At 44.7% G+C, this 14,498-nt stretch overlaps 1 protein-coding gene across 3 annotated transcripts in view; it reads left to right on the forward strand.

Annotated features, from left to right (window-relative positions):
* LOC124063335 (multiple epidermal growth factor-like domains protein 11) overlaps positions 1 to 14,498 on the forward strand; it is a 94,613-nt gene that overhangs the window by 59,950 nt on the left and 20,165 nt on the right. For all 3 annotated transcript variants that reach the window (XM_046396895.1, XM_046396912.1, XM_046396904.1), the window contains exons 7-12: positions 2,169 to 2,415; positions 2,993 to 3,113; positions 3,374 to 3,510; positions 6,874 to 7,086; positions 7,966 to 8,140; positions 13,185 to 13,305. In XM_046396895.1, coding sequence (XP_046252851.1) covers positions 2,169 to 2,415; positions 2,993 to 3,113; positions 3,374 to 3,510; positions 6,874 to 7,086; positions 7,966 to 8,140; positions 13,185 to 13,305 — 1,014 coding nt within the window. The remainder of the gene's footprint in view (positions 1 to 2,168; positions 2,416 to 2,992; positions 3,114 to 3,373; positions 3,511 to 6,873; positions 7,087 to 7,965; positions 8,141 to 13,184; positions 13,306 to 14,498) is intronic.

Consider the following 14,498-nt stretch of genomic DNA (forward strand, 5'->3'; position numbering starts at 1 on the left):
AAACATTTAACGCTTTAATATCTGTAAAACTACCTCCCACGTTTGGGGAGAAAAGTTCGGCGAGTCTGGACGAGTTTGCTCGTCATCCCTCGAGCTCGTTTCAGCGTAACGCCTGAGGTTTTCCCTCTCGACGTGAGGCCGTTCTGTCAGAGCTCTTGGCACTCCGACTACTTTACTTCCCTTCTGTCTGTGCAGCTCGCCCCGTGAGCATATATCAGAAAGATAATAGCGCTTTGATTTGTGTTATCTGAGCTGATGTAATATACAACAAAATGTTCCATCCTCCGTGCTTGTTTTCATTTAAACTGTGCGAGTTCTGATTTATATCAGCAATTCATCTGCTTACAGGCCTGCGAGTAGTTTCATAATACAGAAACTAATCCTCTCGTCAGTGCAGGTAAAGGAAGGAGACGCCTTAAAGGAAGGGTTTCTTATCGCAGATACTCCATCTGTGTGCTTACAAGAGGCCAACAAGGCTGAAAGTAACTGTGCACAGTCATGTGCAGGTTTAATTTTTGTAAATAAATGCAGTACTAGAATACAGAACAAACAGAAACGCTGTAGTTCCACTTTATTCAGAAAAGCACTTTGGTTGCAGTGATCGACTGAATTAAAATGCAGAATGAATTTTGTGCTGCTTCAGCCTGATGGGACGACTGCAGCGTCGCCACTGCTGGCGGACGCTTGTGGTGTTTTGTTCTGAGGTGTCATCGTGTCACATGAAGATGAACGTGGAGCAGTGTGTGAGCGTTTACACACTCCTGAGATTCAGATGCAGTCAGGTGTGTCCGGCTTACGGCCTCAGCGTGCGTGGGAGGGAAAACCACGCACCAAAAGGGATGTTTGGGAATGTTCTTCAGCTGTCAGTGGTGCTGATGCTGCGGCTGACCCGTGTCAATGCAGATGGGGTCATGTTTCTATGGCCTTAAAGATCTGATGACCTGGGATGGTAACACGTTGGGGATTAGAGCACATGTGAAGCTTCACATACCAAGTTTTTACAAATAAAAATTCGTAGAAATATTGTGCTGTCGCAGTTGTTTTCGGTCAAATGAAACAAACACGCAAAGTAATTATTTTCCTCTGAGAGTAATTAGCATCGTAATTGATAACTTTTAAATTGTAAAGAGTTAAAATGTGGTTTAGTGCAGTTTTTTCCACCACAGACCCATCAGTGACAGGATGTTTGCTGCAGCTGCCTGTGGATTACTTGTCTCTGAGGCATCAAATCATCTGAAAATTCCTCCTAAACCCCAATTTTGTGCTTTGGAGTTTGTGGCCTTATAGTTTAAAAGTCACAATATAATTACAGTTGCCTTGGCTTGCATGCACTTGGGTATCTGTGGGTATGAAGAGATCACAGACCAGCTGGGCTGGTAAACATCAGTGTGCTGTATAGAGTTTAAAGTTTGCTGCAGATCACAAAGTTTCAGTGTTATCACATCTGCTCCTCTCAGGTTAAACTTCTGTAAACTTTATTTATGATGCCAGTGTTCATGAAGACGGAGATCTGCTTTGTTTGCACACTGAATGAAGGATTTCTGTCCACAGGGTCATCTGTCTAATGTGTGTGTCTGCAGCTGTTAAAACCTGAGATATTCTGATCTGCAAATGGAGATGAATGGATGTTTGATTTTGATGTGTCAAGTTTGCCAACTTTATCTCACAAACCTGTAATAGTAGGTAAGAAATATAATTTCATTATTTCTTCAGGCTTTTGCTGACGAAAGTCTGAGTGAGTGATGAACTGCTGAGTGACCGTCTGAAGGTCGGCCGTGAGCGAAGCTTCAGCTGCTTCTGCCTCGTACGACTCTGCCTTGTCTTGTCGTTAAATGCATGATGCAGTAATGAAAATTGAATTCATTCACGCATTCATTGTTAAGATGTTTGTTTCAAGAAAAAGATTTTTCCTTCAAAGAGCAGACAAAACTCCAATCCTCTCCTGTTCTGCTTCATGAGAAATTTTGAAGCAAATGAAAAGGCAGAAGTAAAAACTCTGAGACGTTTGATAGATGAGGCTCCTGTGCTCGTCTTATCCCGCCTCACCTCTGCTCACACTCATGATGACCTCATTCCCGTGAATCCTGCACAGTCTCGGGCCTCGTGACTCACGCAGATGCTGATGATTTCAAATCACACGTTGACCCCTGTCCTCCTGCTCCGTCCAGGCTGTGAGAGCGACTTCTGGGGGCCCCACTGCAGTAACCGATGTCAGTGCCGGAACGGGGCCAAATGTAACCCGATTACGGGAGCCTGCGTCTGCACCGACGGCTACCAGGGCTGGCGCTGCGAGGAGCCCTGCGACGTCGGCTTCTACGGCAAGGACTGTCTGCTGGAGTGCCAGTGTCTCAACGGCGCCACCTGCCACCATGAGACGGGCGAGTGCCTCTGCGCGCCCGGATACACCGGGGCCTTGTGAGTGGCTCCGTGTTTTCTCCTTTTGTCTGAACAGACTGGTGAGAACGTTCGCATTCTGGTTTTTGCGGATTTGTTGTTAATCTTTGATGATTTGCGTCAAAAGGAAAGCACATCCACACACGACGAGTCGATGAGACCTGCAGGTGCATGCGTTGCTGTTGATGTTCTCCTTCTGATTTTGGCCTTTAATGGCCGACTTAAACGCTCGTAGGCGTACGTGCTGCCCCTTTAGAAGAATTACATCTCCAGTATAGAAAAATCATTCTGAAGATGTCACATCTTCAGAATCAAAATAATCTGCTTTTGATCATTAATAGTGTTTACAGTGTTTATCGGTTCACCCAACGTAGCTTCCTCTTCACTGGTCTCAGTTTCCTGTCTGATAGAAAATGTGAGCTGAACGAGAATCAGTTAAATTTCAGTGAAGGCGTTTGAAGCCCTGTGATTACGTTCCCGTTTCCTCCAGACTCCTGCTCTCCCTCCTGTCCGATTCCTCAGGGACGAAATGCTTTGCTGTGAAACGTTAAATCACCTCTCACCGTAGACTCCCGTGTCTTCTGTCTTCTGCCTCCAGCTGCGAGGAGCCGTGTCCTCCAGGTAAGCACGGCTCCCTGTGTGAACAGCGGTGTCCCTGTCAGAACGGAGGAACGTGCCATCACGTCACCGGCGAGTGCTCCTGTCCCGCCGGCTGGGTGGTACGACCTGCACCACACCCGCACCAACACTCTGAAGCTAAACTGAGCTTAAACATCAGTTTAGCTTCACGTGGATGATCTCAGTAAACTCACTTGTTTGCTGTGTTTTTTTCTGCTTAAACTCACCAACATCAGCGAAATGTTCTCCTCAGAAGACAGAGGAGCTAAATTTTGTGGATGCGTTGAGTGTGTGATATGAACATGGCGCCTGTCCGACGGGCACCATGTAGACCTGATGGTCATGTGATGTTCCTCCTCAGGGTCCGGTCTGTGCACAGCCCTGTCCCTTCGGATCGTTCGGCATTAACTGCTCTCAGGAGTGCACGTGTCGTAACGGAGGCCTGTGCGACCACATCAGCGGCCAGTGCCAGTGCACCGCCGGCTACGTCGGAGAGAGGTACAGTGTGTGACCACGATGACGCTGTTGACAAATGTTTATTGGACCCCTCAGGGAAATTCTCTCCTTGTAGATGCAAATATTAATAGAATTCAGCAGGAGACATGATAAAGCACATTCAGTTAGTGTCAGCGTAAAGTTGTTGTTTAACAATGCCAGTGACTAAATACAGGAAGCAAGTGAAATACCAAGTTTGACCTGCTGAGGTTAGCAGCAGGCGTGACTGCTTATTTAAAGGTAATTTAAATCAGTCAAATACAAAACAAGATCATAATTATCTGTTTAAAGTAGTTTTTGCAAAATATAGTGTTTGACCTTAATGTATAAAAAATGTAAATGAATGTCAAACCATAAATTATATAAGATGAATATTTCCACAGTTTTTCCGTACAAAATATAAAAATATTTTTTGGTGGGCTCATCCTGCACTCAGAGGCTTAAATTTATCCACTCACACGTGATTTATGGCGACGTGACGTCAGTAGCTCCACCCCTGAGCTCATTAGCCGAGGTGACAGAGTGACGTCAGAGCAGAAGGTGTGCGTTTCAGTAGGATTCACCTTAAACTGTTTACCTTTCAAAACAATGTGATTCAGGTCTGATTTATTTGTTTTGCTCGTCATGATCTGATAACGCAAGCGAAGGGGGTTTGGGTGCAGGCCAGCGCTCTGCATGACTTTGGTTCTCCAGGGACTCCAGAGACTCGGATCAGATCAAAACCCGTGAAGAATCAGACGCCGTTAATGTTTACATCCCGCCCTGTCGCGAGCCTCTCGTCCGTCAGCAGGTGCTTGTTTTGTTCTGCGTGGTGACAGAAAATCGTTCCTGTGCGACAACGAGGACGTTGCTGTTGAGTTTTCTTAAATGAATATTTTTGGCCCTTTGAACACCACAAATGAGGTGTCATGTAGCTCCATTACACTGAAGAGCAGGCAGACGTCCACACACTCGCACCACAACAACCTGCGTGGACAAACTGCACCGCGGGTAAGACCAGATCAGATTGGTCATTTTGATTCTGGGATGAACTGTCCCTTTAATATACTTCCCTCCTCCTCTCTCCTACATACTAATGCTCATGGACTTCTGTTATGCTCTTTTATGTCCATATTTTGTCTGTCCCCTGTCACCCAAAGAGGGAGACTTTAACAGAGAGCCATTTGAAATTGTTTCGTCTTTATTTCCTCCATCACCTCCAGTGAGAAAAGATTTTCCCACCTCCCTCTGGTCAGCTTTATCTCTCTCTCTCTTCCTTCCACTCTGTCCATCTTTGTCTCACTCCCTCTCCATCCTTCCTCCCAATTGAGCCAAATTACCTCCATTCATTTAGGCCCCAGACAGGTGAATTAGCCTACATGGAATAATTCCTATATTGAGTTCTCCTCCACCCCGTCCACGTTCTAATGGAATTAACCGAGATAAGAGTCCCGAGGAGTTCGGCATGATTTAAACGCGACACAAAACAGAAATCCTCACTGAGCTGTTTTAATTGAGTGATTTGTCTATTTCTTAATGTTTCAGCTTGCGGACGTGTTAAGAATGATGCAGAGACGTCAGCCCAGCTCGGGCTTTCGCTTAGCTCGAATCCTCTCCAGTCTGCTCTCTGCTGTTCGTTATGAAGACCAGTCAGTGTCTCAGCATGGTGTGGAGCTTGTTGACCTGCAGCACATGTGCTCTCTGTGACTGAGGGACAACAGGACTTTTTTTATTGTTAGGCAGCAGGAGAAGAAGAAGAATTACCCACCAGTTGCTTAAATGTGCAAAATATGTAAGTCATGACCTGAATTTTAGTTTAAGACGTTAAAAATGTACTAATATATGTCAGAGGCGTCTGCATATTGTGCAGCAGAGATATCCACTGAAGTTAGCATGCTAACCAGCTAGCTGTAGATTGTCCTCTCTGTAATACCACTTTGCACCACTAGAGGTGCTAGTTGGACAACCAAATTCCCCTCTTCCTCCTGCTAAATGAGCTCTATAAAAAGCCTGTGGGATGAGCTGCATCATCATCGTCTGTTTGCGTGAGCTCAGGAACCTGCTTGGAGATCCTGGTTCTCACAGGACAGCCGAGTTCCAAACACACCACGGAAACACGTTTTACTGCAGTCTGAGTACTTTCCCTTTTTTCTGCACATTTTTCTGGCAATACTTTAATAGTTTTATTAAAATAAGATTTTGAATGCTTAGAGACCATCAGCATGTTATTTAACATCATATTTTCAGTTTTACTGTCTAACTTAGACTCCTGAAGTACTAATATAAAGGTTGCATCCTGTCTGACTCCAAATACACTGTATTTATATTGCAGTTTTATCTAAAGTACTACTTCAATTCATGTTCCCTGTCATTCACCCTTTCACGTTCACACACCACCTGACCATCCAGGTTTCATGAGTGTGTGACCCTGTCAGCCTGCTGAGTGCTGCCTTTATTGCAACAAATTTCACAGGAACATTTCTAAGATATTTTTCCCCGCTGAAAGGCTTGAAGTGGGGCAGACATAATGACAGAGATGACAGTGATTAGCAACAATTACTCTCTGTGCAGTAAATCGCAGATAAAACGTGTTCTCTGTCAAAGAGGAGAAGTTGGCCACGTTAGCAATGGAAGAAACTCTTGATTTACATGTGACACCTACAGAGGTCTTCACGGGTCCACCAGAAACCTGACAGGCATGAATCAGTTTTCAAAAAACCAAATGAGATCCAGAAGAGGCAACAAACCAAACGATTATCAGGGTTCTGCCATCAGGTGTAGGATCGAAACTTGTCATTTATTCCTGCACACTTCACTGACTCAGCAAAACACATTTTGCCCCTGACATCACAACACTGAAAACCAGGAAGTGGATTTTGTCAATTCATGTTTAACTGCTTATCAAGTGCAAATGACCGACTTTGATGGGATGGGTTTGGTGCTTTTCTGTGATTATCTGTCGGTTTGGGACTGCTGGTCAGAGAATAAAAGCAGCTTTTGGCACTTTTTTCACCATCTTCAGACATTTTTACAGACTGATTAGTCATAAATCATTAATCATTAGCTGCAGCCTCAGACCTGAAAATCACAGTCAGTGAAACACAGCGAGTCCCGGGTTTAAACTGCCTTCAAATTCACTACATTTTTGTTTAAAAAAACTACAGAAGCTCACCTTCACTGCACACCAACTTTATGCGTGTTATACATATTTTTCATCAGTAACGAGAGTTGAACCAAAGCCAGTGCGTTACATTTCTGTTTCCACTTTACATTTTCGCTGGTGCCCGTTTGAGCTGCAGACTCGTTCAGACTGAGACGAACAGGATTTCCTGCGTGCTTCGCGTCTCTTCTCAAAGCTCCTGCGTTATTGTCTTCACACCAACCCAGGTGTCAGGATGAATGCCCAGTCGGCACCTACGGGCCGCAGTGCGCCCACAAGTGTGACTGTCAGAACGGGGCCAAGTGCTACCACATCAACGGGGCCTGTCTGTGCAACGAGGGCTTTAAGGGCCCCAGCTGCCAGGACCGCTTCTGTCCCCCAGGCCTGTATGGACTCATCTGTGACAAGTACTGTCCCTGCAAGGCTGAAAACACACTCAGGTACTGCGCTTTACACATTGGAATTACTGTAGCTTGTTCAACAGTGAAATTGCTGACATCTCTGCACTGAAAGAATTTTTTGTAGAGCCTGACTGATGTACACTATATGGACAAAAGTATCCAGGCACTCCTCTTCATGGGGCTGTAACTCAGGGTTTGGGCTTGGCCCCTGACTTCCAGTGAAGGGAAATCTTAATGCTTCAGCACACCAAGACATTTTGGACAATGCTATGCTTCCAACTTTGTGGCAACAGTTTGTTGAAGGCCCTTTTCTATTCCAGCATGACTGTGCCCCAGTGCACAAAGCAAAGCTCCATAAAGACATGGTTGGATGAGTTTGGTGTGGAAGAACTTGACTGGCCCACACAGAGCCCTGACCTCAACCCCATCCAACACCTTTGGGATGAACTGGAACGGAGATTGTGAGCCAGGCCTTTTGGTCCAACATCAGTGTGTGACCTCACAAATGCTCTACTGCATGAATGGGCACAAATTCCCACAGAAACACTCCAACATGTTGTGGAAAGCCTTCACAGAAGAGTGGAAGCTGTTAGAGCTGATGAGATGTCATTTTGTCCATATAGTGTATATTGACCCATCACATACACACATATATAGATAGAGATATATAGAGAGTGTAAGTGAATCCAGACGTAAGTATAAAGAAAATCAACTATCAAAATCCAGTATCTCATATATATATATATATATATTTATATATATATTTATATATATATTTATTTATTTTCACTATAAAACTTTCCATGTGAGATCTGGACATCACTAAACCATTACCTAAACAGATGAAGTAAGACTTCCGGTCTGGTTTGCCTGTGCACATCAGTGTGTTGTCTGACCTCTACTCTCCTGCCCTCTCAGCTGTCACCCTCTGTCAGGTGAGTGCACCTGTGCAGCAGGATGGGCGGGGCTGTACTGCAATGAGACCTGCCCGGCAGGTTACTACGGCGAAGGCTGCAGAGAGCTGTGCGCCTGTGCCAACGGAGCCGACTGTGACGGCGTCACCGGAGCTTGTATGTGCGCCCCGGGTTTCATAGTAAGTACAGAAAGACTCACTGAATCGTTCTGACACCGGATTCAAACCAACATCAGGGGTTTAAGGTGTTGAAAACATGAAAACCAGTCAGGCTGAATCTGCTTATAGATATGACAAGCCTCCATGGGGGCATTTCTTTGGGGGTGTTTCTGCAGAGACACATGATTAAATACAAATTTTAATGACATGGCGACCTCCGCCACCACAGCCAACAACTACATCCTACAAACAAACTGAACCAGGCGCTGCAGGTTGCTGCTGCTTAATTATTGTAATCTCTTTTGGGAGTGGAGATGCCACTAAAATGAGTTTCTGCATTATTTCTCTGTGTGGTTCCTGTAGCAGCAGGTTACTTCAGCCATCGTCGGCTTACAGAGCAGACTTTCTGTGTCAGGAAAGCAGAAAATATATTTCTGCTGTGCAAAATTATGTTTTTATTATCATCATTATTATTACTACTGGCTCACACAGTCGTCAGGTAGGCAAACGTACAGTAGCTAAAGTTTGAAAGATCCAGCACTTAGTGCCATCTGGCGGTCAGGTTGCAGACTTCAACCAACTGAACCTACTGATGCTGATCAAAAACATAAAAGTCAGTGTTTGGAAACCTAGTGGCCAGATGTTCTGCTCCCTCTGGGGATATAAAAGGCTCGTTCCAAGGTAATGAAAACACAAAGATTCATTCCTCTAATTATGATGACATTTCTGCCTGTAAATCCCACAGCCTGGACCTTATAGCTCTCAGAGGTTGGACGCTTCTGAATGCAAAGCTTACCTACCAGATTGGTTTCTGTGATCAGGAGGCACTGCCTGCTCCCAAGCAAATATAGCACAGATCAGGCACAGAAGCTTCATTTCTAACTTATTAAACAGTTTAATAAATCTTTTCTGTCCCCAGGTACATGAAAACAATAGGACAAATGTGGTGCTGTGTCTCCGCCACACACCTCACACACCTGGTGTGAACAAAACAGGAGCCTGTAGCTTAACGACCGTGTGTGTGAAAGGATTACATTTTCTCTCAGACTCTTCATTCTGAGTGTTGTTCTGTCCAACCAACCTGTGAGGATCACAAGTGTGCAGGCTGTGATGGCTGCAGGTGCAGGACGACCTCCGTAACGTAATGAGGTTAATCAGGTGCTGGTGACTGTGCAGGTTTCGCCGCACAATGAAAACCTACTGCAGGTGCAAACTTCATGATATGAGTCAACCTAAAGGAGAAAGTGTGTGGATGTCCCTGTAGTCCACTGTGAATGACGTGGCCTTCACAGGAAGTGTTACTGTAAAAGATCCTGTACTGTACAGCTGGCAACCAGCTGGTGTTTAAGTTAACAACTTGGAGGGAAAAATAAAATCAGGATTAAAGGAAAATGTTGGATTTTGTTGTGTGAGAGAGTGATGAAGCTGTAGTGTGTGTGTGTGTGTGTGTGTGTGTGTGTGTGTGTGTGTGTGGCGTGATGCCCCCCCGCTGCGTTGACTGATGATGCGGTGACTGAGCTGAGAGAGCAGATGAGACACCTGGGAGCACAGAGATGACAGGGACTTTGATAATTGGACTGAAAACATCGGGGGATTTTCAGCAGATGAAAGTCGGATGAGCTGTAGATGAATGTCCGCTTGGTTTATGGCGGCTAAATTCAGATAGATGTTGCTCTCAGTGCAGCCTTATTGATTTGAACTGAATTCACGCTGTGCTGGTGACTTGCAGTTTGGTGTCACTGTGTGGACAAGAAACCAGCTTTAAACAGAATTCGTGTGTGCGGTCCTGCTGTCACCGCGTTGGACAGAGCGGTCGGTCGCTGTAAACATGTGCAACTCTGAGTCACGACTGGAAATCCGCAGAACACGACCGACGTGTCGTACCGTGAGGAACTGCTGTGCTGGTTTCAGAGAAAAGGAAAGAATTGCATAAGGTTTTCAAACTGGTGTTATTCCTGAAAGCAGAAAATGTGAACTGTGGAAACCTTTACTGCATACTTTTACAGTATTCGTTCGACTGAGGGTTCCTGAAGACGTTTGTGATTAGCTCCCCTGCCTCTGGATTCGTTCAGGGTTCTCTTTGGAGTTTCTGACCTTTATTGGCGTCCCTCTGCCCCGCCGGTCCACAGGTGGTGGAAACGACCGAGTCAGGCGGCAAAGAGGAAGACTGCAAGTTAATAAGCACGAGTCTTTATGGACCGTAAAAATGTACAAGAAATGGATTTAAAAAACAGTTCTGTGATTATCACTTAAGCTGCCAAAATGCAGTGAAGTACAAGTAAAATTTGTCAGCTTTATGAATTGAAGTTATAAACCCTGTATGACATATTTAAAGTAAGAGTGTGTTTAATAAACCATCAACAACTGAATACAGCGTGGATTCTTTGTATCACAATACATTCATAATGTTCAATATGACCACGCTCACATTATGTTTTGTGATGCACTAAGTCAGCTGCCGTAACGCATCCATAATGTGTTACGACTGTAGTCAAAAAAACCTGATGTTTTGTGAGTGCTGACATAGTGCATCAGAAAGCATTATGAATGCATTATAATACGCTTGTGGATGCCCCCATAAGATCTTTTTATCCAAGTGTTAATCAGCAAATATTCTTGCACAAGTTGCTTTACTGCAGTACTGTTTAATAATTAAACACTAAAGTCATGCACAATCAGCATTTTGGCCAGTTAAAAATGTATTTATCAGTCCCCGGACCCCCGTGTGGTAAACCCCAGCTGGCCCCTGGACCTCGTGCCTCTGGTGACTTCAGACTGTCACTCCTGCTTTGTTTTACCGCCTGTCTGTGATGGCTGTGCACAGGAAAACTGAGGCAGCCCTGCACTGTTAGCTGTCTTCTGTAACCTTGATCCTCCATGTCGCTGCTGTCCAAAGAACGTGAGCTGGTTCCAAACCGAACAACCTGCTGGCCTGTCCGTGACCCTCCAGTCCATGTTCTCTCAGGTTTTCTCCCATTGCTGTTTTGATTGAAGTCATATTTTATGTAATCATCTTTGAATACAGACATCTAACCACTTCATTCATCACTTATTTATTTATTGGAATGACAATAAGAAAATTTAAAGAAAAATAAAAGCAACAGGCTGATGAAGCTCCACTCTATACTGCTTTGAATTCAAAATTGCATGATAAATATCAGGATCCATCGATCCACGTCTGCTTATTATTCCAGAGGTCACTTGTTTGAACTCCTCTGGGAAAATCTGATGATTTGCCTTATTTGGCCCACACACGTTATTTATTAACAAAGTTTCGGAAAAAAAAAAAAAAAAAAAGTCCTTAATTCACCAACTTTTTAATAAGGCCTCTCTCCTCTCCTGTCTTTGCACATTTGGCTGGCTTTGTGAATATTAGATTAATCGCGATTTAAAGGCAGCAGGTTGGAAGCAGCGGCTTTAATTAGCACAGTTTATATGTTGAAGGTCCTGATCAATGCGACGGCGTGCTGGAGGTTCAGGTTGTGTGGAGCCCTCTTTGAGAGCAGCTAACAGGGCCGAGCGAGCTCAGACGTCCTGCTAATGCCAGGCTGTCCTTCTAGCTGCTCTGACCGTGTCCTCTATTGATTGGACAAGCGCAGACACAATGTTTCTCTGCGGGGACTCCATCAGCGATGATCGCCTCCCTCCTCCATAATGCATGCGCTTGTTTGCTGCATCTCCACCATCAAATTTAATGCAGTCATTGGCTTTTAATGAATTTAAAGATGAGCCCTGACTAAAAGCTGTTTCCCTGTGGCGGGCTGGCAGCAGGGGGCGACGGTGGCCAAATGCTGCCTGACAAGTGGATCCGAAAAACTCCAGACTTGTGCAGGCAGTCCGCTGTTCACAGATGTATTGCAGCTGAGCAGGAAGTGGAAATTTGTGTAAAATACTGGATTAACATTACTGATGCAATCACATATATTGTTTTATATACCGTCCCAAGTAATATTTCATATACTCATTACGTTGACCCCCTGGGGGAATTCATAAAGTACCCTACAGTAATAAATTCCCCTCCAACACGGTGGGTGTACACACTGTGTGGTGAGGATGGAGTAAATTGTTTTCTATTGCAGTATTTGTACGGTGGCCTGTACAGCCCAGTACCGATGCTGATATTTTGGTGTTTAATAATTTATCAGCTGATTAGTAAATTTTTAAAACACATAACATAAATAAACAATGTTGGTACAGATCCAATAGATTTGTGTGTGTGTGCGTGTGTGTGTGTGAGTGAGTGATACACACAAAGCAGGATGTTTTACAGCTGATAAATCAATCTGTGCCCTCTAGTGGAAAGTCAACATAACAGAGAGTGAACTGTGTAGTATGAAGAGCTGAACGATGAAGAGGATGAAATGGACAGAATTTTCAATGAGGAATGTTCATCGTTTAAAAAGAAATGTTAAAAAGTCTATTTCTCACCGTTTTGGGTTAATCAGCCTTTGGTTGAAGTGGTGGACAGTCGTGTCCTGGAAACCATCAGTGATTTGATGTTTGTGCTTTAAAATAGAGGCGGAAAACAAAATGAGTGATAGTGAATACATTAAAGTCTGTTAAAATCTGTTTCTAAGGCTGTCTGTTACATCCAGTATTTATACGCTATATAGACAAAAGTATTGGGACATCTGATGTTGGCTCACAATCTCTGTTCCAGTTCATCCCAAAGGTGTTGGATGGGGTTGAGGTCAGGGCTCTGTGTGGGCCAGTCAAGTTCTTCCACACCAAACTCATCCAACCATGTCTTTATGGAGCTTTGCTTTGTGCACTGGGGCACAGTCATGCTGGAATAGAAAAGGGCCTTCAACAAACTGTTGCCACAAAGTTGGAAGCATAGCATTGTCCAAAATGTCTTGGTGTGCTGAAGCATTAAGATTTCCCTTCACTGGAAGTCAGGGGCCGAGCCCAAACCCTGAGTTACAGCCCCATGAAGAGGGGTGTCTGGATACTTTTGTCTACATAGTGTACATACAGTAAAGCTATTAGCAGGTTACAAATGAACACAGAAACCCATCATTCAGTTGTACTGCAGTGTGTGATCAGTTTCTATCTGTCTGTCCAGGGTGACGACTGCTCTATCAGCTGTCCTGCAGGTCTCTATGGGACCAACTGCACCTCCTCCTGTTCCTGCCACAACGAGATCGCCTGCTCGCACATCGATGGCTCCTGTCTCTGCAGAGAAGGTTGTGATGCTCCATTACACCATTTGAGATGTTTGACTGTCAGGGGACTTCAGGTGGTATTTACGATCCACGTAGTGTTGGATTCCCCCCACACTTTAGTTAATCCCATGAAGAACCAGCAGCACGGCTCTTAGAGTTCAGTCTCATCAGGAGACAAATCAAACTAACAAAATGTCCACAAAGGAAATGTTCACACTTTCTTCACTAAGGAGAAAAGTCCAACCGTCCACCTTCTGAACTCAAGTTTCTCTCTGAACTCAGACGAGCTGAACTGCTTCGTTAGCTCAACGTAAAACACACTTCATTCAAATTCAAATGAGACAGAAGTGACTCACCTAACCGTCTCAGTTTGTCTTTCCACCGTCCCCTCTGCTTTGGTCCAAATAAATCCTCAGTCCACAGAGTCAGATTTTTAGCAGCTTTTTTACCTTTTGAGTTTGCGTTTGTTGACTTTGCTTTTCTTCCCAGCCAGAAACTCCTGAGCATCCAGAATTGCAAAAGCGCCCACCTTAACGATCTCCAGAACTTTGTCTTGCTTTAGATTTTGTCCTCCACTTCACTTCCTTAATGTCTCTCAATATCAGCATCTTTAAATATTAACGCGCCACCGAACCTCATGGGGAACGTGGATAATTAAAGTGGAGAGACATCTGAGGCAGAGCGAGGGGCCAGAGGCCTGAGAGCTTTGGCTGGAACAAGTGGGTGTCCGCCTTCACCCTCTAAAACCTTATCCCCTTTTTCTCTTCGAGCTGCTGAGGGGAAAAAGTTCACGGTTATCAAACATGTGTCGGCCGTGTTACTACAACCATATTTATGCTTGAAGCTTGTAGAGCAAACATCTGTTCAGGCACCACGAGGACTGTAACGCGTAGAGAAGGAGGCGTTCAGTCCGGATGGCCTGCATATCAAAAAGATTTAAAAAAGAAACTTTGGAGAACTGATGCATTATTGCATCCTGCATCTGCTCGTGTTGAAGAAAATCCACTGAAGGAAGGAGGTAAAATCAGGACACTCGGTGCACTTTTTAATTTAAGTAAACAAAGGCTCAGCGTTTCAGCACATGTTGCCGTCCTCAGGATGAAAGCCAGTAATCTCTGAGCTGAGACAAAGAGGACGAGCGCTTAAAAACCTGTGGAGTTCACAGGTGTCCACACACTGGAGAGACGACAGGATGTGAGACGGGGACGGACGTG

The sequence above is a fragment of the Scatophagus argus genome, chromosome 1 (assembly GCF_020382885.2).
Source record: "Scatophagus argus isolate fScaArg1 chromosome 1, fScaArg1.pri, whole genome shotgun sequence".
Classification (NCBI taxonomy): domain Eukaryota; kingdom Metazoa; phylum Chordata; class Actinopteri; family Scatophagidae; genus Scatophagus; species Scatophagus argus.